The 27,054-nt window shown below is 42.2% G+C and overlaps 1 protein-coding gene across 4 annotated transcripts in view; it reads right to left on the reverse strand.

Moving 5' to 3' along the window:
• Window positions 1–27,054, reverse strand: part of VGLL4 (vestigial like family member 4) — a 165,134-nt gene that overhangs the window by 86,107 nt on the left and 51,973 nt on the right. The window contains exon 1 of one of the 4 annotated variants that reach the window (XM_035273654.3): window positions 501–1,045. The exons of the other annotated variants lie outside the window; for them this stretch is intronic. Coding sequence (XP_035129545.2) covers window positions 501–582 — 82 coding nt within the window. The 5' untranslated portion in view covers window positions 583–1,045. Of the gene's footprint in view, window positions 1–500; window positions 1,046–27,054 lie in introns of those variants that run through there. 4 annotated transcript variants of the gene reach the window in all.

The raw sequence follows: 27,054 nt of genomic DNA on the forward strand, positions 1-27,054 counted from the left end.
CTCCCTGCCCTTCCAGCCCTGCGCGGGAGAGGGACATTCTCCGCTGTTTGGGACACTCACTCGCGAGTACAGAAACTCTCTTAACTTTGGCTCTCCCTCCGTGAGCCGCGGGGAGCTGTGGCCCACAGCAGGGTACAGTGGACGGTGCAATCCCCACCAGTCCCTCCCCCAAACACAGCCTCAACTTTTAACAGCTTCCTACAAGTCCTTCCCCTAAAGACAGTATTAGCGGAAATCAAAAAGAATAAGTACGTTACAAGCATAAAGCAAACTTGGAACGGTTTCTACTTCACCGCCCGCCCGTCCAGCCCCCTCCACCGCCCCTCGCAGCCTGAGATCCGAACACACCCGGTGCTGAACCGAACCTAAAAAACGCCGGCCTTTCCAGCGCCCTACCGCCCCGAAAAGGACAGCAGGCGCTCAGAAGGCAGGCACCCAGCACACTGAGGAGGAGTGGCCGAGACGAGCAAAGGGCAGTAATTCTACAGCGGGACATCTACCTTCGTAGCACAGAATGCCGATATTGTTGTTCATCTTGTCCAAGTACTGATAGTTCAACAGGTCCATCTTCATAAATAGCATTTATTGGGCTAGCAAAGAAAACCAGCTCTTTGCTTTCGCCCCAAAAGAGTTAAGTTTCAAAAATCAATTGTTGCTGAGTAGCTCCTGGCTCTTCAACTTCACAAAGCAGAGGCCCAGCCTCAGACTATCAAAACAAAGTATGCAAAAGTTTTTTTTTTTTTTTAAAAGGCACACACAAAAAAAATCGAGCTCACACGAAACCCTTCAAGGGCTTACTGGTAGACGCTGTATGTACTTTATCACCGATCGAGTATGAAAAAAGCGTTTCAGAAGTCCTTACAAGTCCTTCCTGGAAATGGAAGAGGGTGAAAAAGAGAAACGCGCAGCCCGTTTCCTAGGACAAAGCGGCGCCGGCCCCGCTCACAGCCCGCTGCAAGCCGGCAGCGCTGACATGCGGGCTATGCTTGGCATGACTCCGATGCGGCCGCTTCCTCTTCCCGCGGAGGCTGAGCATGCTCACTGCGCCGCGCGGTCGAGGCAGGGAGGGCTTCTGCACAGGATCAGCCTCTCAATGTAGCAAGTGTTGGACAGAAAGAGAAAGGGGAGGGGGAGAGACTCTAGAGACCAGGCCTTGGCAGACTGGCTCTTGACAGGAAGCAGCTCGGCCGCTGCAAAACCGTAGGAGGGAAAAAGAAAACCCAGGAAGTTTCTTTTTCAGGAGCTGAGTACAAAGTAAAAAAAAAATCCATCATGGAAGCAAACTTCCATGGAATGCAACTTTCGTGAAACTTCTCGGTGGAGCTTCAGAAACCCAAGGTAGTGATGCACTAGTCACACATATCTAGGTATTTTCTTTTAATGTTTTATAATGTCCATTTACACTTTCACTGGATATTTAAATTTTTGATGTTAATGTCAGATGTAACTTCTTTCATAATCCCCGTAACAACTGAGATAGACAGGGCACGGAGGGTATTACCTATTCACAACAGAGAAAAGTGAGGTTCAGCTGGATTAAATGACTGGCCCACAGCCCCCAAAGTAGTTGACAGAACTACTTTTACAATGTTTTATTCCCCACCTAATGTTATAACTTAAAAAACAAGGAGGGGGCGGGGTGCAGTGGTTCACACCTGTATTCCCAGCAGAGGCAGGAGGATCACTTGAGGTCAGGAGTTTGAGACCAGCCTGGCGAAAATGGCGAAACCCCATCTCTACTAAAATACAAAAATTAGCCTGGTGTGGTAGTGCACACCTGTAGTTCCAGCTACTCAGGAGGCTGAGATGGGAGAACTGCTTGAACCTGGGAGGAGGAGAATGCAGTGAGCCAAGATCACGCCACTGCACTCCAGCCTGGGCAACAGTAAAACTTTGTCTCAAAAAAAAAAAAAAAAAAACAGACAAGGAGGGGAGAAGAAGAGATGTAAGGTGTTTAAGCAAATAAGGCTCTAGTATCAAAAATTGAAAGTGCACTTGAGATTATAGAGGGAAGGGGTAAAATTATTTTCATTTTGCTTGTATGGCACCCACCTGTGTGTAAGAAGCTAGTGGCATGCAGCTGTGCTATTTACTATTGTAAGGACTTAGGGCTTAAACTTTGAATACCCATTGCCTAGCACAACCAAGTTTAGGGGCCCAAAAACTGTTTACTGAATGAGTATGAGTGAATCACTGAATGTTCAGTTTTCAGCACATGAAGAGCATGTTAACAAAATAGAAAAAAAAAAGCTCTGAAATAACATTTGAATGTCCTAAAAATATTTTTTAAATATTCTAAAATAATATTTGAGTAAATTATTTGGAGGAATTGTATGTTAAAAATCCAACAATAGTTGCATTGGGTGTATTAGGCACACTCATGGCCAGCTGTTCTAATCAAATCTTAGTTGGAAATTCATACAATATCCAAATACTGTTGTTGTCATTGCTCCAACAGTAATTCCTGGGGTGAAATTAGGTGAAGTAAGCACTAGAGGAATCGAGATTTCACAAGCTTTTACTTATAAAAATATTTATTGATGTTATATTACATGTAATAAGCTATAGTGAAAAATATGTAGTCTATCAACTGTAATTGAAATACTTAATGGTATTTGGTGGGGAGGGTTGGAAGGAAATTCATAACATCCAGTATCAGGTATCAGATTTAAATTCAACTGATAGTTTTGGAATACTATTACTGTGCTATATTTTTACATAAATTCTCAATCAGAAAACTTTATGCATCATTAGAATATGCCACATGGGAGAAAATTGGCTGCACACTGGAACATGGTGGGAGCTTTTAAAAATCTTGATGCTGGGCCGGGCGCGGTGGCTCATGCTTGTAATCCCAGCACTTTGGGAGGCTGAGGTGGGCAGATCACCTGAGGTCAGGGGTTCAGGACCAGCCTGGCCAGTATGATAAAAGCCCATCTCTACTAAAAGTACAAAAATTAGCCAGGCATGGTGATACATGCCTGTAGTCCTAGCTACTCGGGAGGGTGAGGAAGGAGAATCTCTTGAACCCAGGAGGCAGAGGTTGCAGTGAGCTGAGATTGCGCCACTACACTACAGCATGGGGGACAGAGCGACACAGTGAGATTCCATTTAAAAAAAAAAAAAACCTCAATGCTGAGGTTGCATTCCAAACTCATCTCAGTGGGTGGGAACCAGCAGCAGTAGCGTCTAAAGTCCCAGGTGATTCCAATATGCAGCCAAGGTTGAGAACCATTGCTTTCATCTGGGAAGGAAAAAAAACCCTGCCTTAAGACATTTCATTTTATCCACTTATTTTGACATGAAGAGTTTTTTTTTTTAATAGTGATTTAAGCACATGATTCAAACAATGCCATTGTAGAAAATGAATAAAATATTTAGTAACTTCCCTTTAACAACTCAGCATCACTTACAATAGCAGTTCTCAGTCTCCAGGTGGCAATCATTTGTGTGGACATTGTCCCACAGGTCTACCTTAACTGCTGTAACATTCCCAGCCAATAGCCACGTCTTTCCTGCTGATCCCGGAGCCTAGCATGGTGCTACCCAAGTGTGATCCAGAGGGGTTCGAGCACCAGATGTTCCTAGTCCCCAAAAGCTAGATACAGAAACTGAGAATGAACATTTAAAACTTTTATAGCAATTTGACAGACTAATTTGATGTCTCTCAAATCTTAATATTAAAGAAACTTGAAAGTTGTAGCTTTCATATTTCTAGATATTGGGTTGCATTACATTTTACAAAGTATCAGTCTACAACAAAGTCTGGAGGAAAAATGAAACATAACCTGGTTTCATAAATAAGCTTGTGCTCCAGAGGGGCCAGCTCCCATAGCCAGCCTCTGCAGCCTGGGAGCGCCTCCCGCGCGGGCTCTAGACCTTTCCATCCCAGCTCCTGACAACATTCACTTCACATTGCAAGCACCCTGGATGACCTGCAGTTAGTTACTCCACAAATCACATCAGTTCACTTCTCAGTTTGCAGGACATCTCTTCTTTTTCAGCCTCTCTACTCAGCAAACATCCACTCTTTCTTGAGACTTGTCAGAAAGTCCCTTTTGTCCTGTGAAACCTCCCTGGGACTCCATCCTACCATCTCCTCACACCCTACACCAAGCTATCCTTTTACAGGATAACAGTCCTTATCCAAAATACTTGGACCAGCAGTGTTTTAGATTTCGGACCTTCTTGGATTCGGAATATTTGCATTATACTTACCAGTTCAGCATCTCTAAAAGTCTTAAATCTGAAATGCTCCAATATGAGCATTTCATTTGACTGTTGTGTCAGCACTCAAAACTGTTCAGATTTTGGGCATTTTTCATTTCAGATTTTTGTATTAGGATGTTCAACCCTTACCTCATATGCGCTGCATTTCTAGCCAAGTCTAGACTTTCAGAGCAAGGACTATGCCTTCTTCACCTTTTCAAGGTCAGTCTGGCAGAAGCCTGGTACATGGTAGGCCATCAAAAAATACCAGCTGAATAAAATCAGTAAGATTAAAATATCCAAAAGGCAGATTCTTCATTTCCCCATCCCTACTTCTAGCACACACCGGTTTATCTTACTCAATGTCATCAGGTGGCTGTCATCATCTCTTGGAGACCACATGTCCTTGCCTTTAAGAAACACCATGTAGATTCCAATTGTACTTCTACAATCAACTCATCCATTTAAAAAAAAAAAAAAACAAACACTAGAAAATATCAGTCCTTCTCAAATTCATTCATAGGCTAATATATTCATAATTAAAGTACCAACAGGGTAGTAGGGAATTGAAAAGATGGGTCTAGTCTAAATTTTTTTTTTTTTTTTTTTTTGAGACGGAGTTTCGCTGTTGTTACCCAGACTGGAGTGCAATGGCAGGATCTCGGCTCACCGCAACCTCCGCCTCCTGGGTTCAAGCAATTCTCCTGCCTCAGCCTTCCGAGTAGCTGGGACTACAGGCATGCACCACCATGCCCAGCTAATTTTTGTATTTTTAGTAGAGACGGGGTTTCACCTTGTTGACCAGGATGATCTCGATCTCTTGACCTCGTGATCTACCCGCCTCGGCCTCCCAAAGTGCTGGGATTACAGGCGTGAGCCACCGCGCCTGGCCAGTTGGGTCTAAATTTTATCCACAAACACAAATGAGAAGGAAGAGTCAGTTCTTTTTTTAAGAATGTGTAAGTTCAATCTACCAAATATTTAAAACATATAGCAAAGAGGATTTTTTGGAGTGTTACTGGGCACAGAACAGGTAGGACCAAACACATACTGTGTATGTAGGAATCATAAATGCAGGCCAATGGGGAAGAAGTGCTACAAAACAAGTATTATTGGGAAAAGAACCCAAATAGCACTTTGCCTTATACTATACACCAAAATAAATCCCAAAGTTTTAAAGATGATTTAGATGCTTTAAAGCAAGATTTTTTGCTATAAAAACTTACAAAACTATAAGGATATGTTCAGATTATCTGATTTGCAATAGGAAAACATTTGCTAAGCCAGAAATAAAATGTTTACTCAAAGACAGAAGCCACCAAGGAAAATGTAGAATTTGATTGAGTATACAGATTTTATGCTTTTATACGTTGGAAAACACCAAAACCAAGTAGAGGCAAAACATGAACAGAAGAATATATTTGTATTACATATTACAGTGAAGGATAAATGTTCTTGGTATACAAAGAACATTTAAAATTAGAAAGAGCAAAGAAAAAAATTGAAAAATCACTTATCTGAATAAACATTTTTTGAGTAAAGAGGATGAGAAACAAAAATGGCCAACACATTTTTGAAAAATGATGCAACCTTATTAATAATCAAAGAAATATAAATTTTAAGAAAATAAGTGATTTTCATCTACCAATTTAACAAAAAGACTTTTTCAATCTTATTTCCTGCTGATGAAACAGGATGCCATTGGAATTTTTGCTCACTGCTAATGCAATATAAACAGATAACACCTGTCTGTAAGGCAGGTTGGCACACACTGGACTATTTTATGAAAAACTTGCATGCCTTTGTCCTTGCACTGGACTCCACTTCTAGACCTCTGTCTTAAGAAAATAATAAGATTGGTTGAAGAGTTTCATAAAGATGCTTATCATACTGCTAAGTGTAAAATGAAAACTTGAAAACCTAAAGTCCAAAAATAAGAGGATGAATTAAAACTGGCATATAGATGACAGAATAATATGCAGCCATAGACATGAGGAAATGCTATGCTATATACTGTATGACAGTACTACATTTGTTAACTGAAAACAATAAAAATAGGGTATAAAACAAATACACACATTATTCACCAGTTGTGCTAATGTATTTATGAGTACATACATAATAGAAAGAAAAAAGTATACATTAAAAAGATTAGAAAGTAAACAAAATGTTAACAGTGCCCATCTTTGAATGGTGAGCATTTTATATATCTTCCTGAATTTCTAACTAGTCTACAAATAGTTTATTCTTCCTACAATGAAGGTGCAGACAAAGTAAGTTCCTGATTTTTAAAAAACAGCAACACAATGAAACAATATTCCCTGGTGAGAAATAGGCAATGAATATGTATATCTTATTATAGCTTACATATCTCATGATATCTCCTTTTGATTTGGGTTTACAACTTAAAAATAATAAGAATCCAAACATTTATTTACACCTTTGGAAGATTCAAAGATGTTTAAGATTGGGTATCTGTCTCAAAGTGCAAAGTCAACAGAGAGAGCTCTAAATTTGCAGAGCTTATAGACTTGTGCACATGCTTTTTATCTTCTACTGCTTTCTAATTATGTCATATCAGTACCAATTCCCCAAACTAGACCATAAGTTTCTGGAGGGAAGGAAAGTAAGCTTCAGTCCTTAGTATAAAACTCCCCACAGCACACAATAAGAGTGCTCTAATTGGTTTGGTTTGGTTTAGTTTGGTTTTTTGAAACAGGGTCTCCCTCTGCTGCCTAGGCCAGAGTGCAGTGGCTCAATCACACACAGCTCACAGCAGCCTTAACTTCCCAGGCCCAAGTAATCCATCCACCTCGGTGGGACCACAAGTGCACGCCACCATGTCAGCTATTTTTTTTTTTTTTTTTAATCATTTTTGTAGAGACAGGGTCTTGCTATGTTGCCCGGGCTGGTCCTGAACTCCTGACCTCAAGCCATCCACCCGCCTCAGCCTCCCAAAGTGCTGGGATTACAGGCATGAGCTACCACTCTTGGCCCAGTAAGTGCTTTATAAATGTTAATGATGGTTGTGCCTCAGCATCTTTGTGGAATAATGGCAATATAACAATAAAAGAAAGCCCAGGCTAATTACTAGGTTGAGCTGTAGGTTTGACTACCACTTTAGGACAGATCACCAAAACTTCTAGCTGTGTAATAAAAGTCAAATAATCTTCTATTTAATATCAACTTGGGGAAAGAAAAGCCAAATGATCAAAATCACTCTCCAGACATTTATTTAAAATAAAATGCTTTCATTTGAGTACTTGCAGAGAGGGGAAAGTTTTAATGTTAAGTCTAACACAACACTTCCAAATATCGCACTAGAAAATATGAGTAATCCTACTGCACTATTTGGTTCCCCGCTGGATTCCGTTGGTCTCTTCTTCCCAGGCTTTCAAGTAAGCTGGATATTTAGCTAATGCGTTCATTTTAAAGCACTTTTTTTCTCTTCTTACTACATATAGAAAACAAACAAAATAACACTTTAACCTGATGTGAATAGTATTCACATTAAGAAGAAAATAAGTTTGACTATTCCTTGAGCTAAAGCGTCAGTTAAACAATAAGTTGAAGGTACAAAAATGTCACATTTAAGAGGATCTCTAGGTCCACTGCAATTTACCAGCGTATTCCTCAGTACAGTCAGAACAGTAACATGATGACGATGATGATGGTGATGATGACAATAGTGTTTGTAAAGTACTACGTTGGTCAATGCATTTTCGCTTTGTAATCTACTTAATTACTAAGATAAGGCTGTAAGAAGGAAAGCATAGAAAAGGGTTTAAGGGGCCAGCATGGTGGTTCATGCCTGTATTCCCAGCACTCTGGAAGACCGAGGTGGGCGGATCACCTGAGGTCAGGAGTAAGAGACCAGTATGACCAACATAATGAAACCCCGTCTCTACTAAACACAAAAAAAAAATTAGCTGGGTGTGGTGGTAGGCGCCTGTAATACCAGCTACTTGGGAGGCTGAGGCAGGAGAATTGCTTGAACCTGGGAGGCTGAGGTTGCATTGAGCCAAGACTGCACCACTGCACTCCAACCTGGGTGACAGAGTGAGACTCTGACTCAAAAAAAAAGAAAAGGGTTTAAAAATAAAACCTAGCATTGAATGGTAAAAAAGAAGACTTAGGAAACCAAACTTTCTTTTCTTTTAAATGTTGTTTAGAATGCAAATTCCTTAAAGTCCTATCTGAAATCCCTCCTAAGAACCATTAGCTAGGATTAAGCTCTTCATCCTGCATTATTTTACGATTATTCTATACTTCATTCCAAAACAAGGCAGACAATGAGACAGTTTCTGTATCTCTCCCCTACCATATTATAAAAACTGCTTTGTACACAATAGGTCAACAACTCAGCTGCTGAATTAAAGAAGAAACCAAAACAAAACAAACTTCAAATGCCTTAAAGATCAGTGACACACAGTACCAGGGAGTAGCTGATTAAGAAAAAAAAATATCAGTGAAATAAACCAAATATCTATTAAACTCCCTTTGATGTTACTTTCTTTCAAGTAAAGAATTCTTAAATATATCACAGAATAGTGATTATTTATACAACTTGGGATAGCTCACGGATGATTTTTTAAAAGGACAATATTTTGTGGAATTTTTCACAAAAGCAAATATGATTAAGCTATGTCTTAGATTTTTATCATTCATAAAATACCATTTGAAAATTGAAACACACTCAACTTCTATTAAGTAGCAACTGATCATTCTCTGTAATATAATAAGACTTTAACACAAATCTATGCACTTTTTAAAAACTTTAAAAGGTTCAGCAGATCAGATTTAAATATTCAATACAACAGCACCCTCTAGGGGTGAACTTTAAATTACAAAGACCATTTTGAAAAAGCAAACTGCAGAATTTGCCCTATTCTTGCCTGATGTGCATTATATTTCAAATGCAAAAATATTTTATTTAATATAATAAGTCACAGAAAATATCTTTTAACAAATAATTTAATTCTAACTTAACTCTAAAATTTAAAACAAAATACAAAACCAATTAAATTGATATCAAATGACCGAATAGGAAATATGCCTTAACATAAATGTATTAATAATTCTAAAAAGTATAGACTGGCAATGGTGTTTTTTGTATTTTTTGTTTTATTAACATGGAGTCTCACTCTGTTGCCCAGGCTGGAGTGCAGTGGCACAATGCTGACTCACTGCAACCTCCGCCACCCTGCTAGTCCCCCAGGTTCAAGCAATTCTCCTGCCTCAGCCTCCCAATTAGCTATGATTACAGGTGTACGCCACCACACCTAGCTAATTTTTGTATTTTTAGTAGAGACAGGATTTCACCATGTTGGCCAGGTTGGTTTCTAACTCCTGACCTCAAATGATCCACCCACCTCAGCCTCCCAAAGTACTGGGATTTTAGGCATGAGCCACGGCACCTAGTTAAGGAATGGTGTTTTAAATAAATCAGAATAAATCATTGCTAGGAAAGGGCATTTAATTAGATTAGCATTCCCAAGAAAAGAGAAATCTGTTGCAAAACACTTTTAACTTGTTAGTTTTACAACTACGGTCTTATATGTTTGACAATACAAATATTTTCTTGCAAACATAAATGATTTTTTAGTGATTTTCACTACTACAACCAATTTAGGTTCAGTGAGTCCCATTCAAAGAACATTCACAGCTAAAACGCTATTCTGATATTCACTTTCTAGCAAATCATAATTATCCATAGATGTATTCCTGCAAGATTGACTAGAACTGACTTCCATGGTAAAAACAGAGGAACTGGAGAAAATGTCCCACATATTCAACATCTGAAGGGCTAAGTTTCCTGTTAGCCCCACTGTGTGACCCAACATCATTTAACGGGTCGGTCTGCACAGTGCTTCATTCATTATGCAGCACACATGTACCTCCAGAGTCATCCTTCCAAGCAGTTAGGGTGCCTTCCAGGAAAGAGAAACCATGACTGTTACTTTAATAGGGAGAATTTTAATGTACCCCACCTCCACTCATTCCCTCTTCCAGTAACTACCCCCAAAGGGTAACAATATTACTATCCTAACCTTTAAGAATGTAGATCAGTTTGACCACTTTATAGAAACAGAATCATACAGTAGCTACTCTTGTGGGTGGATTCCTTCACTCCACATTGTTTATGAGTGGCAGTATTATTTTTATGTGCAATTGAATAGCATTCATTTGCATTGCTGTCTAGTACTCCATTACTCCAATATATCAGGTCCTTCATTCTACCGCTGATGAGCATTTAGGTAGTTACCAGGTGGGGGTTACTATAGTTAGCTGCTGTGAATATTCTAGTATATGTCTCTTGTCAGCCTCTGAATGCATTTCTGTTGCACATGTACTTAGGAGCAGATACATAGAAAGTGTATGTTCAGCTTCAGTAAATATTACCAAATTGTTTTCCCCAGCAGTTGTACCCATTTATACTCCTACCAGCCAGGTATGAGATTTCAAGTTGTTCCACATCCTTGCCAACAGTTTTCCAACTTTTTCATTCCTGTTATTTTGGTAGGTATGAAGCAGCCACACTATGATCTAACTTTGCACTTCTCTGATGGGCAGTAAGAACTCTGTGATGCTTGTAGCAGGCAGAGGGATAGAATTCACCTCAGACAACAGAGCAGGGAAGGGCCCCATCCAGAAGCTCTCAACCAGGGAGATTCTGGCACCCCTCAGGAGACATTTGGCAATGCCTGGTTATTTCAAATTTGGGGGTGCTACTAGCATCTAGTGGTTAGGTGCCAGGCCAGGATGCCAAACATCCTGCAATGCACAGGACCGCCCCCCACAACAAAGCATTATCTGGTAAAAGTGATAATAATGCCACTAATCAAGAAACCCCAATCAAGCAAATCATTATTGGACATTTTCTCCTTAGCCAAATAATCATTCTCTGATATAGCTCAAGAGGTCAATGTCCTATTGTCTGAAAATGTTATTTTTCCTAGAGTTGAGGGGACAGAAAAACAATGGACACTAAGTGCCACGGTTCAGGGCACAGTGCTAGGTTCTTTTGCATATCCTGCTTCTTTCTCAATGCTCATGACAATGTGGAGGTGCTACCACCAGTTTCGTAGATGGGTAAACAGACGCCAGGCAGGCTCTTGGCTCCTCTAAAGTCACACAAAAAGCAGCAGAGCTGGGACCAGAAGCTGTAATTTTCCACTATACTCAGGGTCTTACTTTTAACTAAAAATAAGGGGAGTTTTTAGAGTCCACAATTACTGTTAACTTGCAAGGCATGAATTTCACCTTATTAGCTTTGCAAAAGGCAGCCAAATAAAAGTAGGTAGGAAAAAAGATCATTTGCAATGTTAAGATTATTAACCTGCATACTGTTATCTCTTTGAAATGAAAGCCATACCATATTTTTCACTGTCAATGCCCAATGCCTCTACGAGCAGGCATTCAACAGTTAACATGTCCTGGATTAATCACCAGCCTGAAACCCCAGTGAGGGAAGACAGAATCTTTATGAAACAACCAGGTGGTTTAGATTTTATTTCATCACCAATACAACTATATTTAGTAACGTAAACTAGAACCAATGTTTTTTGTTGAAAAATATTCAATTAAATCAAATAATGGCCAATACCACAAAATTTTTTTTGCAATGCAAACAACTCAGTTTTTCCAAGGATGAGTTTGCCCACATTATATTAGCCTCCTTTGGATTTTCTATTGAGGCTTCTATTTGTGAGGCCATTGGCATTATTAAAGCTAACAGAAATCCACCCACTAGAAGAGCAGTTTTGAACCTTGGCCCTGCATTAGAATCACCCAGGAGGTTTTGAAAGCCATGGATGTCCAGGAGGATAATTTGGTAAATCTGCAGTAGATGAATTTTGAATTTACACCCAGGAAATAACTATACTCAGCAGTATCGTTTGAAAATAGCTCCCCATATAACTTTTGCAAGAGCCCCTCCCCTTGAGGGTCAGGACCACTACCCTGGAGATTCTGAACTGAATTGAGAAGGGCACCTGGCTGTTTTTCATACCCACCAGAGCTCAACATCCCAATGAGTTAGTTGCTTGTGGGCAGGACTAGAGGGGGACGTGAACCTACCTACCAAACAGTCTGGCTTCCTTCCTACGGGGATGGTACCACCTGGTCATATGTATTTAAACAATTCCTGTCTGCTTTATATGGAAGGGGCAAATGAAACACCCCCACCCCCATTCTCAGCCTGTCTTCTTAAACAATCAATACCCAGTAGCTGGAATAGGGCTTGAAATGGATAAACTACCAACATTCAACTGCAGTGAGCCCAGAAATGGACAAAGCAGGATTTCCTGTTTACCCCACATAGGGAGGGGGAATGCGGAGGCTAAGGGGTCCTATGGAGGAAACAGTGGGGTTTCTTTCTAGTTTGTGTTTGGTTCTGGCTGGTGGAGGGGGCATCTAGTGACTCCTCTCACTGCCTCGGAGCCTCCCCTCGAAGGACACAGGCAGGTGTCATTTCAGGCGTGTGTGCTCCTCTGATGAACGGCCATCTCCCTCCCATTCACAGCTGTTTTGCTAGCACCTTAACACAAAGCCTGGCACTGGTAGGTGACCGATAAACATTTCTTGAAAGAACAAATGGGAAGGGAGAGCTCCAGAATCTAAGCTGGGAACAGAGGAAAGCGAGAAGCCTATGAGAAGAGGCGAACCGAAGACTGAAGGAAGTCAGGAGGATGCACATGTGAACAGCTTTGTGATGCTCTGTGTGGTGACAATAAAGAGATGATCAAAGTATGATTTCCTGAAGCACACAGTCTATTGCCACATAAAGGCCCACAATCCCTAAAGAGGGGAGAATAATGAGAACAGGCCTAGTGGCAAGCATACCCAACAGACGAGGTCCATTCACCACACAGGGAGTACTTCCCAATTAATTAAAGTCCAGCTGCTCAATGAGGAGGGAAGCAGGCCTCTGTGGAAAGTTACATCTGATTATGTCTGAGGTGTGCCTTTTATATGAGTGGTTCTCTCAAGAGATGGTGTCCAACACAGAGAGGGATCCATGGCGACATACAAGACCCCCCAAGGCTAGAGGAGTTCCAGGGTTGCTTGGTGTTGGCAGCGCCTTTACGGGTAGCTAGAAGGCTTACAGGCTAGGAGCGCCTAAGCTGGGGATCTTTGCAGAAATGACTGGCAGAGCCCAGCCTGCTGAGGCTAAGCTCTCAGCGCATCTGTCAAACTTCAGCTGAGATGTCCACTGGAGTGCAGTAGCTGAGGTCAGTAACTCCCAGAGTCTGACAGGGTGTGGTGTCACATTCTTGATGGGAGGGAGAGCACACCCCAAGTTCTTACCACAGAAAAGCAGGCCACTCCTATAGCAAACCAGGTAGGTAAACGTTGGGAGTCCCTTCAAAGCTCCATACCATGTGAGAATGAAGAATGGCTTTGAAAAAGAACTAGGTTTCTAGCCAGCCTCTGAGGACTAGCCACAATCCAGACTCACAGAAGCAAGACGACTGTGGCCCCAGCAACAACAAAGCACGGCCCTGGTCAGGGAATCAGACACCAGGAAAGAGAAGGGGGGTCTGGGAAGGAAGGACTGACCTGAGGAGGAGATGACTGTCCTAACAGCATCTGCAGGGAGGCCAGGAGGAGGCAGCAGGGAGGAGAGGAAGGCCAGCCTAGAGCTGAGCACAGTGACTGGCCTACCCCGCCAAACCCTCTCTACTCTCACGCTGCTTTCTAGCAAAAAGAGCCCCAGCTACAGAGTCAGAAAAATCCATTTCCCAGGCCATAACCCTCACTAGCCATGCGATCTTGACCAAGTGATTCCACAACTGTAAGCCTGGATGTCCTCCTTGGCAACCTCTGTAGTGTCTGCCAAAACCCTAAAATCCAAGGGCTCCAATCATTCCTCTTTTCCCTCCCCGACTCCTCCCCACCCAATGACAGGCCACCACTCTCACTGCAATTTTGAGATCAGACTACAGAATACACGACAGTCACTGGTATTGTCTAGGAGGGTTGGTTCCTGGGTTTATGTTTTTCTTACAAATGTGGCAAGCGAATGAGAGCTTCACTTCCCAAGACAAAAAAATTTTAAAGAGACTTTTTTTTTTTGAGACGAAGTTTCGCTCTTGTTACCCAGGCTGGAGTGCAATGGCGCAATCTTGGCTCACGGCAACCTCCACCTCCTGGGTTCAGGCAATTCTCCTGCCTCAGCCTCCTGAGTAGCTGGGATTACAGGCACGTGCCACCATGCCCAGCTAATTTTTTGCATTTTAGTAGAGATGGGGTTTCACCATGTTGACCAGGATGGTCTCGATCTCTTGACCTCGTGATCCACCCGCCTCAGCCTCCCAAAGTGCTGGGATTACAGGCTTGAGCCACCGCACCCGGCCAAAAAGAGCCTTTTTTTTTTTTGAGACAGAATCTCACTTTGTTGCCCAGGCTGGAATGCAATAGCATGGTCTTGGCTTACTGCAAACTCCACCTCCCAAGTTCAAGCAAGTCTCCTGCCTCAGCCTCCCCAGTAGCTGGGATTACAGGCACCTGCCACCACGCCAGGCTAATTTTTGTATTTTCAGTAGAAACGGGGTTTCACCATGTCGGCCAGGCTGCTCTTGAATTCCTGACCTCGTGATCTGCCCAACTCAGCCTCCCAAAGTGCTGGGATTACAGGCGTGAGCCACCGCGCCAGGTCAAAAAGAGACATTTTAATCATAACAATGGGCATGAAGAATACTGTTTGGCTAATTTTCCTGCTGGTTTGAATTAACAAGAGCAATTACAGTAAATAATGGTGAGAGGACTTAACTAACCCAAACTTCTCTGTGTCTCTGGAGAGAACACTGAGGCAAGACAGCTGCTAACTAGGAAGAATCTGGCTTTCTCTTTCATAAGATGAAAAGATCTAAAACTCCTGGGTGTCACTAGTTCTGGGTGAGGCTGATTAATGAAGGGTTAAGGAAACTAACCGTTTCACCCATAAAAGTTTCAGGTGTAATCCTATTACTTTGGAATGGTGAGCGGAGTCTGTGAAACTGATTATTCAAGGATTAAGGTTAGAGAATGCCTGTGCCCTGTGGTACAGGCTACCATGAAGAAAATTATGATCCTAGATGCAGTGATGCTAATTTACATATAAATGATTCTTCCAGCTCTCTCTTCCCCATTTTCTCAGTAAAACAAGTTTTTTGTTAGTTTTTGTTTTTGAGACAGGGTCTTGCTCTGTTGTTGCCCAGGCTGTAGTGCAGTGGCATGAACATGGCTCACTGAAGCCTCAACCTCCGAGACTTAAGTGATCCTCCAACCCTTCGGTCTCCGGAGTAGCTGTGACTATAGGCATGGCCACCACACCCTGCTAAGTTTTGCATTTTTTGTAGAGATTGTGTCCTGCCACATTGCCCAGCCTGGTCTGAAACTCCTGGATTCAAGCAACCCACCTGCCTTGGCCTCCCTAAGTGTTGGAATTACAGACATGAGCCACTACACCTGGCTCAAACAAGCTTTTAAGAAGGAGATAAACTCGAGAAAATGCAGCATTGCACCTGCACATTCAGGGCTGTCTACTCCCCAAAGCAGTAATCCAACCACTTTTTATATATAGCTGCTCTCAAGGCACAACTGCTTCCAAAGTACAGGCTAGAACATTTCTAGCTTGGTCTGGAACCATGAAGGAATGGTACACCAATATACTGTACCTTGGAAAGCTGACCTGCAAACCAGAAGCCTTCTTCCTAATATTTAACCAAGCATAAGGCCTGACACCTTCCAGTCATTTTCTGACATATCACTGCAGTGTGTCTGCTGTTTGAATATCATGATTAATTAAAGAGCCAGCTGACAATTTTACAAACTAGAAATGTCACAGAGAAATAAAATACACAAATTATTCCTGGATCTTTCCTTTTATCCACCCAGCATGTGGCCCACTATTCTTCATGAATGAGAAAATCCATTCCCTAAATTCTCACTCATAAATGCACATGTAGTTAATAATGAACAAAAAGAAGAGTCCAAATAATTTGTCAGATATGCATTTATAAAATGCACTTAGTCAATGAATGCAAAAACATTCTGAAGAGCTAAAGAGGGCTATCAGCTGCTAATAGAAGACACTAGACAACGTGCAGCATCTACAATTGTTTTTATTAAGAGAAGAATGTTTCTGAGCCCAGAAGCAGCGACATCCAACATATGTGCCTGACACTACATGCATACAACACGTCCAGGCTTCAGGCACAACTATCCTACCCAGAGTCATGATACAGGTGAACATCTAACACAATACATATACAATTCCATGCTTCTAAGAACTATTTCCATGTGTCTGGGACCCTAGACACATGGCAAATAAGGCATTCAAACAACATGAACAGACTGCCACATTAATGAAGATTCCACTACACTGGCCCAGAAAGGACTGGGATCCAAAGATGAGTAAGACACAGTCCCTATCCTTGAAAAGCACATCATAGAGGGTGGAACACAAGAACTACAGACAAACAATAGAAGGCAGAGGCAGGACAAATCCTATTTTCTTTTTTTTTTTTTTTTTTGAGACAGTCTCATTCTTGTTGCCCAGGTTGGAGTGCAGTGGCACAATCTCGGCTCACCACAACCTCCACCTCCTGGGTTCAAGCAACTCTCTTGCCTCAGCCTCCCCAAGTAGCTGGGATTACAGGCATGTGCCACCACGCCCAGCTAATTTTGTATTTTTAGTAGAGATGAGGTTTCTCCATGTTGGTCAGGCTGGTCTCGAACTCCTGACCTCAGGTGATCCACCCACCTCAGCCTCCGAAAGTGCTGGGATTATAGGTGTGAGCCACCATGCCTGGCCTCCAATCCTATTTTCTGAAAGGACTTAGTTATGGGTTTCATAAAAAAAGTGGCTTTGGCCTGGGCCCTTAAATGAACACAATCTCAAAGAAGGATTGAGGAACAAGGCATTCCAAACACAGTACTTCATTAGACACAAAATAAAGTATCTGCTATACAGCCCACTGATTATTCCATGAGCAGATTAAGTGGATTTTAACTGATTACTAAGGAGGAGAGTTCTTTAAACTGTAAAACTATTTAAAACTTCCCATCCTGCCGGCCAGCAGTTGGCCAGAAGCAGGTTCTGATCTTGGTTCTGCCATGGACTGGCTGTGTGAGTTTAGGCGTGTTACAGAATCTCTCTGATCTACTTCTGCATCTTTGAAAAATATGGATAATGATACAGCCTGACCACTCTCCTTTGATCGACCACTTTTCTCATGGCATTTAATACGGCCTGCTATAATTATGCATGGCTTTATCTCCCCTATAGACCAAGTCAAGGGCTCCTAAGGGCAAAGGCCTTTGCTTGTTTACTCTGAAATGCAGCCCAGTTCTAGCTGTGCTGGCAGACACATCATCAATGCCAGCTTCTACCTTTCTGTTGGATTCCCACTCGCTATGAAAATCCTTTGTTCTATAAAGTACACTGTTCTTCAAATTATGAAGTAACCCAGTTTCTGAATTTTAGTTTTACTTTGCAAGTTTCAACACATCTCTATACCAGTAAGGTATTTAAAAAAAAAAAAAAAAAAGAAAAAGAAAAGAAATATTGTAAATGTAATAGGTTTCAAAGATTATCCATTTGGGAACCTGGGCATAAACCTGGGCAGAACATATACACTTCTCCTGCTTCCAACTACTGGAAGCATGTGGAACACCAGTGGAAAAATTATTTAAATTTAGCTGTAAAAATTAAAAATTAAATAACTTTGGGATCCAAAGAAAAGACTCTTAAACTTTATGTTAACTGAACTTTCATTTCAGCCTTGTTTCCAAAAGATTGAGAAAAAGACTGAATAACAAACAGTAACAAAAGCAGCCCGTGACACATTTCAGTGTCATCAAGGTGGTCGTAGGGCCGATCCGCAGGATTATCATAGCCAAAATTCTTTACAAAACTGAACACTACCCTGCTTGTTGATCAATTCAAACATGAGGTGTGAGCAGCAGACAGTCAAAATTCCTGCTCTTTTAGAGAGGAGACATGCCGTTAGGATGGTGGGTTGGAAGAAAGCTCACCCAGGCGAGGCAGCCCGCAGCAATGCAGGTTGCCAGTGCCCCTCCACTCCGCCCCAATCCTCCCAGTCACAACCACTTAGCAGCCTGGTAATCCAGAAAGAACCATCTGCACTGAAAACAGTAATCATGAGAAAGGCCCCATCACAGCCAATGCAAATAAACTACAAGACAAAGGAAAGAAAGGAACATTACCAAGAACGGGGCAGCGAAGACACACCAGAGAGATTATGCTGGAAAGAACTGGAAAGTTATGAACCAACATTTCTCTTACTTACTTGTTTGTTTATTTGTTTGTTTGAGATGAAGTCTTATTCGACTGCCCAAGGTGGAGTGCAGTGGCATGATCTTGGTTCACTGCAACCTCTGCCTCCCAGGTTCAATCAATTCTCCTGCCTTGGCCTCCTAAGTAGCTTGGACTACAGGTGTCTGCCACCACACTCAGCTAATTTTTGTGTTTTTAGTAGAGACGGGTTTCACCAGGTTGGCCAGGCTGGTCTCCAACTCCTGACCTCAGGTGATCCACTCACCCCAGCCTCCCAAAGTGCTGGGATTATAGGTGTGAGCCACTGTGCCCAGCCTGAATCCATTTTCCCTGTAACTTTAAAAAATAGGCATAACCTCCGTGAAACAGGAGTTCAAATAAGAAGACGACGAGGGGAGATTTAAAGATAGTAAACTTCAGGGAAACAGAAGAGTAAAGCGATCCTGGAAACGGATGCCACATTAACAGCAACAAAGGAAGCAGAAACACTGACCGAAACACAGCCAAATATATGTAGGACAGATTCCAGAAAAATCCCAGTGATTGGCTCAAGAATGAGCACATGACTCATAGACATTAACTGCAGACATTCTGAAACAAAGCCCAAGGAAGCTATCAGAAGAGATGTTCTCCCCTGGCTAACAAAATGTTGCCATCTGCTACCACGGTGGAAGTCAGACCAAAGACAAGGCCACATACCAAGAAAACCACAAGAGAAATGAAGCCAGAACCTGAGAACACCACGATCCTCTGAATCAAACTACACCCGAAGCCCACCAGACCTTCAGACTTTTCAGCTATGTGAATAACTAAATTCCTTTTATTTTAAAAAAATTCCTTAGAATGGGTTTTCCATTACTAGCAATTGAAAGCTTCTTGATATAAGACATTTAAGAACAACTGAAATGGGAAAATCAAAATGTTCATAATTCTAGAACAGTACATTGGGAAGACAACTGAAAAATTACTCAAAACAGTAGAATGGAGTAAGGTGGCTGATTACAAAATGGATTTATCAAAGTCCAATATAAAAACAACATTTTATGTGCAGTAGGCACAATCTGAGGGCCAACTCAAAATATACTCCCAATTCCCTTCTCCCACTGGCTCCACTAGAGGGACTGAGAAAGCTGAATACGCTAATCCAGAATGTCTTGTAACTAAGAGGGCCATGTAATACAGATCTGGCCAATGAGACAGGAGCAGTAGTCTGCTTTGAGCTTCTGGGAAAGCTTTTGCTTTTCTTAATTAAAAAGGCCAGATATGTCTCATGATACCTCTTTTTCTCTCCTCCTTGTCTTACTGCCTGGAATGCAAATGTGATGCCTGGAGATAAGGCAGCCATTTTGTGACAGGAAAAGCATGAGAAGGCTACAAAATGAACAACAGTGATTACTTCAGAAAAACTAGGAACTTGAGATGGGAGGGACTTTCTTCACAAACTGAGTTTTCTTTTTTTAAACACATTTTATAACATAAACTAGGAAATAAAATTATTTTGGAAATATAAAGGAAAGATTATTAGGGGTTATTTGGAGTAGTTAGGTGGTTTCAGAGAGGTGATGAGTAAAAGTTGGGACAGCAAGGCAGCAGGTGTTCAGGCTATAAAAACAACCTGAGCCAGGAGTTTACTGAAGCAGAGAGTTTTTCAAAGTAGAAAGCAGCAGAACATCTGAGTGAAACGATAAAGGGGGCTGGAGGATGAGAAAAGCCAGACAGAAATCAGACCTGACTCTACAGTGACGGACAGTCCTGAACAGTCCCTCAAGTTTCCCTTTCAGTGGGGTGGGGGAAGTGGTACAATAAAAACAAAGTCTGAAGTCCAGGATACAGAATAAGTTGGGGTTTAAAGCTAAAGAAAACATAAGTGAAAATCAGAACAAATTGATCCAATTCAGTTCTCAAGATTTCAAAATTAAATCAGCAACATTTAATTTTAAGAATTCTATTGCTATACACATTGAAGGATTTGGCGGTTCTGTTATTAGATACTTCCTTTACATATCCTTGTTTCTGAAGCAAGCAAAATAAGGGAATTTAATTTCTCTATGCCAAACACTAATGTAACAAAGCACATTTGTCACTTCTTTTTACATTTCATTAAAAGTAATGGCAAAACCCACAATTACTTTTGCACCAACATAACACAATGAAATGTAAACAGAAGTGCACGCTGGGTGCAGTGGCTCACACCTGCAACCCCAGCACTTTGGGAAGCCAAGGCCAGGTCATGAGTTTCAGGTCAGCTTGGCCAAATCTCTACTAAAAACACAAAAATTAGCTGGGCATGGTGGTGCACACCTGTAATCCCAGCTACTCAGGAGGCTGAGGGAGGAGAACAACTTGAACCCTGCAGGCAGAGGTTGCAGTGAGCTGAGATCCTGCCACTGCACTCCAGCCTGGGTGACAGAGTGAGACTCCGTCTCAAAAAGAAAGAAAAAAAAAGCCAGGCGCAGTGACCAACACCTGGAATCTCAGCACTCTGGGAGGCTGAGGCAGGCAGAGCACCTGAGGTTGGGAGTTCAAGACCAGCCTGACCAACATGGAGAAACTCCATCTCTACTAAAAATACAAAATTAGCTGGGCGTGGTGGCGCATGCCTGTAATCCCAACTACTTGGCAGGCTGAGGCAAAGAACTGTTTAAACCTGGGAAGTGGAGGTTGCCGTGAGCTGAGACGGCGCCACTGCACTCCAACCTGGGCAACAAGAACAAAACTCCATAAGGAAATGCAGCTGCAAAGAAGACAGAAGCTGGACACAGACTGGTCCCTGCAAGGAAGGCAACCAGAGTGCAGTGCACTACTTTTGGATAGGGAGATAATCAGAAGAGCACTCCATGAGGAGTCCAAAGACCTGCACTCTGGTTTCAAGTCTACCTCTAGCTCCCGTGTGGCCCTGGCAGTCACCTCTGCTTTCTGAAGCTCAGCATGCTCTTCTGTAAAATGAGGGAGTTGGACCAAAAGTTCGCTACGGTCCTTTTGAATTCTAAACTCTGTGAATAGTTTACTTCAGCCTTGGAGCTAGCAGGGAAGGTGGCTAAGAATCTGGGGACTAGGGAGTACTGGGCTGAATAACATGCGACTGTGCAGTAGGGGTCACCCACGAAACCTGGAGTGTGTATCCATCTAATAACGCCATTTACATTCTTGAATATTCCAGAAATCCTACACTTAGAAACAGGTACTACCAAATTCCCTATTTGCCCTGAATATGGGGACACATAAGAGCTATAGTAACTATAAAATACATTTTATAGATCTTTTTTTAAAATTGTATAACTAATGCCTTAATACATAAGACAAAGAGTGAAAATTCATCCAGAACGCCACAATCTTCAGCCAATACACACCCGATTTTCTTTTTTTTTTTTGAGACGGAGTCTCATTCTGTCACGCAGGCTGGAGTGCAGTGGCACAACCCTGGCTCACTGCAACCTCCACCTCCCAGGTTCAAGCGATTCTCCTGCCTCAGCCTTCTGAGTAGCTGGGATTACAGGCATGTACCACCACGCCTGGCTAATTTTTGTATTTTTAGTAGAGATGTAGTTTCACCACGTTGGTCAGGCTGGTCTCAAACTCCTGACTTCATGATCCACCCACCTCAGCCTCCCAAAGTGCTGGGATTATAGGCATGAGCCACTATACCCAGGCTTTTGAAATTTTTTTTGAGACAAGGTCTGGCTCTATAGCCTAGGCTGGAGCGCAGTAGCAACTACTAGAGATTGTCTTAAATGTCTCTAGTTAATTTCTAAATAAATTTGATTCCAAATTCCAAAATAAAGTTCCAAATGCTGCTCACCAAAATGAAAACAATTTGAACATCTTAATCTACTCTAAAAAGATCCCCATACTGAAATCCCAACACACCGTTATGCACTTGCAGCTTTGCCAAAGCCACTTCACACTGTGCTGCCAGCCAAAGCCTGAGGCTGAGTGACTCTGGAGTGACAGAAAGAGCCAACTGACCTGCTGTGGGGGAACAGGGCATAGAGCATTGCTCCCTACAAAGCAAGCCAAGTCCTGACCATGCCTGAAGGTAGCTGACACAGTCTCCACAGAACCCCACGGCCAGAGGAGGCTGTAACAGCACTCATTCATTCAGCATATGTTTACTGATCACCTTCCAGGTGCCAGACACCAATCTAGGCACTAAAGATTCCACAGTCAACTAAATGAGACAAATTCCCTCTTTTCACAGGTTGCACATTCTAGTGCATTTGAAAGACAAATGAGAGAATCAAAATAAAGCAGGGAAGTTTAGGCAAGGCACGGGTAGGGCAGGAGACAAGGAAGGTGTCTAACAAGGTGCCTCTGAGTGAAGACAGGAAGGGAGGACGCAATCCCCAAGGATATTAGAAGAAAGCTCATTCTGTGCTGTGGGAAAGCACGTGCAAAGGCTCCGAGGCAGGAGGAGGCCAGCAGTGACTTAGAGGTCTTGGAGGAGCCACAGTTCTTATCTCTGCATGAGACAGGAAACCCCTGAAGGGCTTCCGAACAGAGCAGGGCCAGAATCTGAGTTCCTGTTTTAAAGGCCCATTTGAGCACCAGCATGGAGACCAGAGAGAAAGGAGATGGAGTTAGAAACGGGGAGAACTGCGATCTGTGGACTAGGGTGCTGGCGTCACAGTGATGCCAAAAAGTGGTCAGATGTGGGATGCCTCTGAACGTAGACCAAACAGATTTTGCTAGTGGACAGTTTGAGATGTGAGAGAAACAGATTCAAGAATGACCGTAAACTTTCTGGTCTCCATAAAAGACAACGTATATCTGGGCATCACTACTACTAACACTGGATACAGGCTTGAAAATCCAGAGCCAAAGACATTCTGTAAACACTAAAAGGGCATCTCTAAGGACCTGAAAATCTACAGGCATCTAAGGTGCCATAAAACATCACCCTACACAGAAATTCACTGTAATAACTTGTTACTTACAAAACATGAATGCTACAAACGTCCCCTCCACTCCCGTGTGCAGGTGCTCTTCTGTGTGCAGTGCCTGCTCTCAGCCTCCAGCCTCCTTCCTGAATCCAATTCCGCATTTGACACACCTTGATGCAGATCTTCTCCAAACATCTAGCCTCATTTGCCTTTTCTTCTATCTCTACAGTCCTTCACTCAGCAATCTCAATCACTTCCAGCAACCATGCCTTCAAAGAAAAGACCCTATAAATTTCTATCTCTGGCCTGACTCTTTGCACCAGAGTTTGAAAATTCAAATTACATCCTTGATACTGCTACTTAACATCCTGCTGCATCTCAAACTCACAAGGCCCTACACTGAGATTCCAATCTTCCCATCTCTTTGAGTGAAAGGTTACAGAGCCTGGGTTTCATTCCCTAGGTAACATGGAGCAAAATACAATTGCCGAGTTTTGCAATGATCTTTCCTTATCGTTCCTTCTGAACATTCATACGTGTTATCTGTTTAACCTCTGTAGCATATGTTACTTTCTACCTTTATATTAGGTACCTTTATATTAGGTAAAATGACATATACTACTTACATATTGATATATAGTATATGCTATGATCATATACTATATACCATTTATCTGCATGTTTTATCTTACCTATTAAGCTATATCATCATTTAGGTCTTACTGGATTTACCTTTACATACCTTCTATGTAGTACCAGTGTACAGGTGTTGCCCATAGAAGGGCTTCAATAAACATTTGATTGATATTAAACACATGTGTAGAAGACCATGGAAAACATCAAAGCCAGCTCATTACAAATTTATTCAAAAGGGGCTTCCTTTAAAACTCCCCCAGTATCAGCCAGGCATGGTGGCTCACACCTGTAATCCCAGCACTTTGGGAGGCTAAAGTGGGCAGATCACCTGAGGTCAGGAGTTCAAGACCAGGCTAGCCAACATGGTGAAACCCCATCTCTACTAAAAACATAAAAATTAGCCAGGAGTGGTGGCACACGCCTGTACTACCAGCCAGTCAGGAGGCTGAGGCAGGAGAATTGCTTGAACCTGGGAGGCAGAGGTTACAGTGAACTGAGATTATACCACTGCATTCTAGCCTGGATGACAGAATGAGACTCCATCTCAAAAAAAAAAAAAAAAAAAACCACAAAACTCCCCTAATATCATTACCCCTTGAGTTACATTTTACTTTATTCTACAATTAACAAAGCTTCCTTACAAACAGATAATCTTTATGACCCATTTCATGAGGGTCTCAAATTTCTATCTTCTTCTTCTTTTGTTTTTTTTTGAGATGGGGTCTCACTTGGTTGCCCAGACTGAAGTACTGTGGCACAATCTCAGCTCACTGTAACCTCCACCTCCCAAGTTCAAGCATTTCTCCTGCCTCAGCCTCCCAAGTAGGTGGGATTACAGGCACATACCACCATGCCCGGCTAATTTTGGTATTTTTTTTGTAGAGACCGGATTTCACCATGTTGCCCAGGCTGGTCTTGAACTCCTGGCCTCAAGTGATCTGCCTGCCTTGGCCTCCCAAAGTGCTGAGATTACCAGAAGCTACCCTAAGCCAGCCTCAAATTTCTATCTTCAAGCCAAGGAAACAATTCATTGCTTCACGATATAAATTTAAAAAAAGCAAACAAACCCCTAGAGAGTAGTATTTTGAGGGGAGACAAAATTTCAAAAGTCAAAACAGCTTGCTTTCATCTTCTGAGTCCCAAACACTGCCCTTTAGTGTAACCACTGTTCTAAATGCATCATGCTTACTATTGCTTCTGGAAATTTGTTTATTCAAACAATCCAATCCCTTCTCCTTGCTACTAAAAGTGCAGCCACCTACCAGCAGCATCAGCAGCAGCTGGGAGCTTGTCACAAATTCAAATTAACAAGCCCTATCCCACACCGACTGAGTCAGACTCTTTGGGGCCCAGGAATCTTAATTTAAGAAGCTCTCCAGGAAAACGTTTGAGAAAGACAAGCCTATCCCACAGCAAGAGTTACCTTTTGAAACCCCATCTCAATGTGTCATTAGAAACTCTCAGTGACCACAAGATAAAGTCCAAACACCTTTGCAGAAAGTGAAGGATCTTCATCATTTAATTGCCACAAGTTTCCCACTAAGTCAATCAGCATGTGTTGACCACCTTGCTCACACACCAGGCTCTCTTGCAGGTTTGGAGAAGATAGCAGTGAACTTGGCCGACAGCCCTGCTCTCATGGAGCTTACCTTCTCAGGGGGGAACTGACCTCAGAACTCATCTCCCACCAGCCACCCCATCACCTGTGTTCTACTCACACTGGTGTCTTCACGCTTCTCCAGGTACATTCACACATTTTACAGACTTCATGCCAGGGTTCATGCTGTTTCCAACTCAGTACCAACCAGGCTGAAATAATCCTCCTTACTCTGGGCTTCTGCTCGTCCTCTAACACAGCAAAGGCTGCATCCCTGGACTGTGATTCATATTTAAATGTCTTTTCTCCTCTGCTGGGCAGGGTGAGCCTACATGGCACCGAGCCACACGGCTTAGAATAAGGTATGCACAGCTTAGAATAAATAGCATGTAATTAAATATTCTTAAAAATGCAACTCAGAGATAGAATATTGTCTCTGTGCAAAAATGCTTCCTTTGGAAATCTTTAAATCTTCCTCTAAAGCCAGTGTGGTGGTGAGAGCCTATACTCCCAGCTCAGGAGAAAGCCAGGAGGATCACTTGAGCCCAGGAGTTCAAGGTTGTGATAAGCTACGATGGCACCACTGCACTCCAGCCCAGGCAACAGAGCAAGGCCCCATCTCTAAAAAAAGAAGAAAGTTTTCCTCTAAAGTCTAAGATCTTCTTTTATAATGGCATTCATTTAGATGGTAGAAAATATCCTTTGACAGTATAATTTTATTTGACAGTATAATTAGAATTTTAGCAACAGCCTAATATGTGGTGTAAGAGGGTGATGAAGATGGGTAATGCAACTGCTATTCTAAAACAAACTTTAAATATTAATAGAACTGATTCTTTTGGTACATTTTATGAAGTCTTCCTGAAGGCAACTCCAAAAATGTCCTGCACAGTGACAGCCTCGCTGTAACATTTTTATTCTAGAGTAAGGAATTAGAGTAACTTTTTTTTTTTCAATTATATAGATACAGGGTCTTGCTCTGTAGCCCAGGCTAGAGTACAGTGGTATGAACATAGCTCACTGTAGCCTTTACCTCCTGGTCCCAAGCAATCATCCCATCTCAGCCTCCCGAGTAGCTGGGACTACAGGGCACACACCACCATGTACTGCTAATTTTTTAATTTTTTGTAGAGAGAGGGCAAGACTCCTAGCCTCAAGTGATCTTCCTACCTTGGCCTCCCAAAGTGCTAGGATTACAGGCTTGAGCCACCACACCCAGCTGGAATAACTCTCTTTCAAACGTTTCAGTTCTGCCATGTTTCAGTAAAACTAAACAGAATCCCTCTTCCAGCAGGTAAATCTTCTGTTAAGACAACCATACATGTTTTCAAGAATGCATTATGTATGGGAGGAGGGTATGGGGAAAGTCTCTGTTTCTAAAACCAAAAAAAAGCAAGAATATTCAGATGGGGATGGGCTCCCTTAAGTCTTCCCTATCATCCTCCCTT

Source organism: Callithrix jacchus, chromosome 15 (assembly GCF_049354715.1).
Source record: "Callithrix jacchus isolate 240 chromosome 15, calJac240_pri, whole genome shotgun sequence".
NCBI classification, from domain to species: Eukaryota; Metazoa; Chordata; class Mammalia; order Primates; family Cebidae; genus Callithrix; species Callithrix jacchus.